The sequence below is a fragment of the Saccostrea cucullata genome, unplaced genomic scaffold, assembly GCF_032062105.1.
Source record: "Saccostrea cucullata isolate Sc308-1 unplaced genomic scaffold, CSIRO_AGI_Scuc_v1 ctg10221, whole genome shotgun sequence".
Taxonomy (NCBI): Eukaryota; Metazoa; Mollusca; class Bivalvia; order Ostreida; family Ostreidae; genus Saccostrea; species Saccostrea cuccullata.
Genome location: NW_026924727.1, coordinates 18,671 through 24,511, shown reverse-complemented (window position 1 = coordinate 24,511; position 5,841 = coordinate 18,671). Strand labels below are relative to the sequence as shown.

Genomic DNA, 5,841 nt, shown 5'->3' with positions numbered 1-5,841 from the left:
ATATGAGGAACTCGTCAAAATTCAACAGCCCCTCATCAAGCAAGAAAAGTAGATTTTCAATACTGAAAAAAGAAATTATGAAAACATGTAGATATTCATGATCCAAAATTAGAATTCCTGTTTTACTTCGAAACTTTTTAAGTTTTGTGTATTTTTTAAATTTTAAATATACGCTAAAATTCAGAAATTTTCCTCTTTCATAACTTTTTTCAAGACTTACAAAGTTAATTTGTTTAATGTTTACCTCAAATCTCCCATTCCCGAGGTTTCGACGTCTGCTACAAACACTTCCGGTGTTACGCGTAACTAAAGTAATTTTTAGCTCACGGCGAGGAAGTAAACGTGTACGTGTAGGTTAAACGTACACGTTGCAAATCTCTTGTAACTAAAGGTCTCTATTATAAAATGTAGTACATGTGTAAATAATAATTTTAATTTGATCAGGAGTTCAAGTTGACATCAGACAGAGACCCAAGATGATTAGTGCAGGGACTCAATGTAACAGGGATTTAGAAGAGTTCGAGCTTTCAAGAAAACCTAAATTGACGCAAAGATCATATATGATTGATGATGTTGACTATACTGCTCCCATTTACACAGATGAACGGAACAAAGACTCGGATTATGAGCCCAACTTATCAGATGACTCACTGTCAGACACCTATTCTGAAGAAAATAGGTAGATAGAATTGTACCATAATTAGAGTTTTTTTAGCTCTACTGGTCAGAGACCAGAAGAGCTTATGCGATAGTAATGCGTCCGGCGTCCGTCCGTCTGTCTGTCTGTCTGTAAACAATTTTTCAAAATGCTACTCCTCCTACAGTTTTGATCTGATTTCAATATAACTTGGCATATAAGTAGACTACACTAATATACATAATTCTGTTTATCGGTTTTTGATTTCGACAAACGGTGTAGGCGTTGTTACTAAAAATAGAAATTTCTTTGAAATTCTTTCGAAATGCTACTCCTCGTACAATTTTGGTCTGATTTCAATATAACTTGGCACACAAGTAGACTACACTAAGATACATAATTCTTTGTATCAGTTTTTGATTTCGACGAAGGGTGTTGGCGTTGTTACTAAAAATAGAAATTTCTTTGAAATTCTTTCGAAATGCTACTCCTCCTACAGTTTTGGTCTGATTTCAATATAACTTGGCACACAAGTAGACTACACTAAGATACATAATTCTGTTTATGGGTTTTGATTTCGACGAACGGTGTTGGCGTTGTAACTAAAAATAGAAATTTCTGTAAAATTCTTTCATAATGCTACTCCTCCTACAGTTTTGGTCTGATTTCAACATAATTTGGCATATAAGTAGACTACACTAAGATACATAATTCTGTGTATCAGTTTTTGATTTCGACGAACGGTGTTGGCGTTGTTACTAAAAATAGAAATTTCTGTAAAATTCTTTCAAAATGCTAGTCATCCTACAGTTTTGGTTTGATTTCAATATAACTTGGCACACAAGCATACTACACTAAGATACATAATTCTGTAGATGGGTTTTTGATTTCGACGAACGGTGTTGGCGTTGTTACTAAAAATAGAAATTTCTTTTTGCTACTCCTCCTACAGTTTTGGTCTGATTTCAATATAACCTGGCATATAAGTAGATTACATTAAGATACATAATTCTGTTTATCGGTTTTTGATTTCGATGAACGGTGTTGGCGTTGTTATTAAAAATAAAATTTTTGTAAATTCTTTCAAAATGCTAGTCCTCCTACAGTTTTGGTTTGATTTCAATATAACTTGGCACACTAAGATACATAATTCTGTGTATGGGATTTTGACTTCAATGAACATTATTACCTTGGTTAATAAAGATATCAATTTCTGTTACTCTCAAAATGCTACTTCAAATACAGTTTTAGTCTGATTATAATATAATGTGGCATGCAAGAAGACTAAACAAGAACATAAAGACACTTATTCAAGGATCATTATTCTCCTTTTTCTAGTGTAAATTTTCAATTCCCAACTGCTTAAGTACTTTCCTCTTCCTTTGTCATAAGAGCAAACCAGTAGAGCTACAGTCTCGACAGAGACTTCTGTTTTTTTTTTTACTTTTCTTGCATTAGTGTACAAAATACAATTTTATGGATTTTTTTTTTAGTCAAAGTGAAGGTACAGGAGTGTGGAATGAAAGAAAATTCATTGTATTTGAATCCAACCTACTCGAGCTATTCCGCTACTGTTCATCTTGTTCATCTGTGACCTTATTTGCTGTCAAGAAAATTTTAGGGTCCTTGGTTCAAGTTGAGCAAATATGTGGCAGTTGTGGACATCACAGGATATGGAACAGTCAACCAATGACTGGGTCTATTCCATCTGGAAATCTACTTTTATCTGCAGCTATTCTGTTTACAGGTAACACATCAGCTTGTATAATTTAACTTGTTTAATGAGGGCATTGGGGGAAAATACTATAACTTTTTTTTAATTTCCAGGCTTACTTCCATCAAAAGCTCTTAGGTTTTTGGAACATCTACATATCCAGACCATTACAGCCAATACATTCTTCCAACACCAGAAGCACTATCTCCACCCCTCAGTTTGTAATGTTTGGAAAAACTTTCAGGACAATTATTTTAGAAAATTGGCAGAAAGCGACAGAGCTTTAACTGTTGGAGGGGATGGTCGAGCCGATACCCCTGGGCATTCTGCAAAGTTTGGAAGCTATGCCCTGTTGGATATGGACCTTTCTCTTGTAATCAATATAGAACTAGTACAGGTACCTATTTAATGGTCATATCATATACTTGTAAGTTGTATTTTATGCAAGTTGATATGATTTAACATCATTTATCCTTCACTTGTAGAGCAATGAAGTGAAAAGTAGCTATCACATGGAAAAGGAAGGGTTTATTAGGAGCACAAACCATATTCAGGAAAGAGGGATTAAAATCAAAGAGATCATAACTGACAGACATGTGCAGATTGTGAAAAACATTCGAGAAGAAATGCCAGAAACAGTCCATCACTTTGATGTATGGCATGTAGCAAAAGGTAAATTAATGTTTTTGGCATTTAAAAAAGAAACATTTTATTTTTGGGTAGACTTACATGTATTCTAAGTATTCATAATATTTGAAATTATGTAAATTATGAGGAGTAAGTAACGATACAAAATTGTATTTTCATAAATCAGGATTAAAGAAGAAGCTGACTGCTATGTCCAAAGAAAAAGGGTGTGAACAACTTCAAGAATGGATCAGGAGTATATGCAACCATTTATATTGGTCTGCTGCATCAACTCCAGATGGAAATGGGCGGTTGATGCTAGAAAAATGGCAGTCATTTGCTAATCATGTCCAAAATATTCACGAACATGATGGTGAACTTTATGACACCTGCCCGCATGGTCCTTTGGAAGGCATTGAACGACGCAAAAAATGGTTAATACCAGGTAATATAGCACATATTAGCAAGTGTTATTTTTTTCTGGGTTTAATTAAACAAAATTGTATCAGTTTATGCAAATACGTTTCATTATTTATAAGGATCAAAAGTGGCTGAAAAGTTCTCCGACCTGGTCTTCTCAAACCAGATGAAGAAAGACGTCCCCAAATTATCACCTGGTTCCCAGACAGCAGCACTGGAAGGATTCCATGCAGTTGTCAATCACTTTGCACCAAAAATGATTGGCTTTTCATATCATGGGATGCTATCAAGGTATATATTATTTCTAATAAGAGTCAACATATTAACAATTTTATATTTGTTTTTATATATTTTCTATTCATATTCTTAAAATATCTTACAGACTTATTCTCGCTGCTCTCCATTTTAATGAAAATGGAATGAGGGAACAGGCCACAACCAAAGATGGGAAAAAAAGATTTGACATTGTGTTTCCAAAATTCAAAAGAGGGGAATATACAGTTCGGAAGGTTAAAGTGGAATGCACTTATGGTACAGTTTTCATAATTATACAATCAACCAAGTGAAAATAAATGTCACAAATACATATCTTTTTTGTTGTACTTTTATAACATTTCAAATTATAATTATTTTCGCTTTATACAGATTATGTAAAGAAACTGATGTCTTCTGTTGAGGAGCGGGCCTCTCAATTCAGCATGAATTCTAGTGTAGTTGTCCAGCGTCAGCCTGCACCTCCTCCTTTGTGTAGTGTCTATCACCATCAAGTATCGAGATTTAATCAGCAAAATTTTGGAGACGATGATTCCTCTGCTTGTTGCTAAAAATATCTAAAGTTCCTTGTATATTTAACATACATTCATGTCTACATATGCACTTTGCTTAGATCCTTAACCTGGTTTGAAACCAGTATAATGTCCTGATCCACTTGGAAAAGTGTTTCTGATATAAGCGACTGCACAGGAGGGTAGAACAACCCTTACTTTCTTTCCCAAGTACCCCCATGCCCAGCGTGCAAGCTGTCGATAAGCTGTATATCTGTACATTCTGAAATGAAATTTCATGACTTGATTATAATCCTTTTTTTAAATATTTATTACATGTTTTAATTGATATACATTTATTTATTTAAATAATAAAGACAGTACAACAATAAACTTACTCCGATGAATCTGGTATACTTTCATTGTATTGTTGTCTATACTGATAATATGCAATTTGCAGAACATATACATTTAGACATGCTGGATGGAAACCAGGGTGAAATGTTATACAATTAATTGCATTTTCTGATTCTTCGAGTAGGGCATGCACCCTATCCACTTCTTGACAGCATACACACTCAGCTGCTGTAGGCATTACTATACAGTTTCCACATGTGCACCTGTATAGAAAATTTAAAGCTTACATTATACTTTTATCAGATCATAGTGTTATTTTGTCGGGAAAAGCACGCCACGGATATAAAAAAAAAGCAAATTAATTCATTAAAGTAGTTACCATTCGGTATTTTGAAGTCTGGTGTTATTATCATCGTAATCTGCACGTTCAACTTCAACAGACTCCTCATCAGAACTACTTGCATACGGTTCAAAACGGAATGGTGCAATTGAATTTGGGTCGGTTTCAATATTTTCATCGAAGCTAGAAGAACCACAGGATAAATCCAACGACAGTTCGTCTTCAGATACCTCTGATTCTACGTAATTATCCTCCCTGACAGCTCTCTCGGCCATATCTACACACAACACGTGTATGCTAAACACATCGTTTGACGTCACGAAACTTGTGTACATTAAACCGGAAGTTACACTTAACTGGATTATCGATCGCCGAGGCAGGTGCAAATGAGCATGTTTATCTATAAATATCTCGGGAAATACGATGTCTTTTTTCATCGGGTTTTTTACATTGTCTTTTTTATGTAAAGCTCTGGTCATTCAAAATGCCTTGTATTTCTCTGTGGCCTATCTTTAATACCCATTAATTGTACAAATGATAATGTGAAGTATTTTGGTCATATAGAACTTAATAACAGACAAATTTTGCCTTATGGGACTGCTTTAATAATAGATTATATTTTGACTTATGGGACTAAAACAAGAGTTCAGTCCACTTTACAGAAGAACAAGATGGAGGAAAAGGATTTGTATGGAACGCCATGGCTGCCTTATGTTAGATGATTATATTATATGCTGTGCTTCTTATATTATATGCTGTGGATTTGTAATTATATGCTGTGGTTCTTTTATTATATGCTGTGGATTAATAATTATATGCTGTGGATCTATTATTATATGCTGTGGGTCTATAATTATATGCTGTGGTTTTGTAATTATATGCTGTGGATCTATTATTATATGCTGTGGGTCTATAATTATATGCTGTGGTTTTATAATTATATGCTGTGTGTCTATAATTATATGCTGTGGGTCCATTATTA

At 34.2% G+C, this 5,841-nt stretch overlaps 2 protein-coding genes across 2 annotated transcripts; one reads left to right on the top strand and one right to left on the bottom strand.

Moving 5' to 3' along the window:
- Positions 1-444: 444 nt before the first annotated feature.
- LOC134267131 (uncharacterized) lies at positions 445-4,222 on the top strand (the record flags this gene model as incomplete). The annotated part of the gene is made up of 8 exons (XM_062749350.1): positions 445-679; positions 2,131-2,384; positions 2,465-2,748; positions 2,837-3,023; positions 3,166-3,423; positions 3,518-3,689; positions 3,781-3,929; positions 4,044-4,222. Coding segments are annotated over 8 exons (1,718 nt in total), but the record flags the coding sequence as incomplete, so codon positions are not given.
- A 66-nt stretch (positions 4,223-4,288) lies between these two features.
- Positions 4,289-5,322, bottom strand: LOC134267130 (uncharacterized). The gene is made up of 3 exons (XM_062749349.1): positions 4,899-5,322; positions 4,561-4,782; positions 4,289-4,445 (listed from the first exon to the last, which is right to left on the bottom strand). The coding sequence occupies exons 1-3, from the start codon at positions 5,294-5,296 to the stop codon at positions 4,289-4,291; spliced, it is 777 nt and encodes a 258-aa protein (XP_062605333.1). The 5' UTR covers positions 5,297-5,322.
- Between the last annotated feature and the right edge of the window lie 519 nt (positions 5,323-5,841).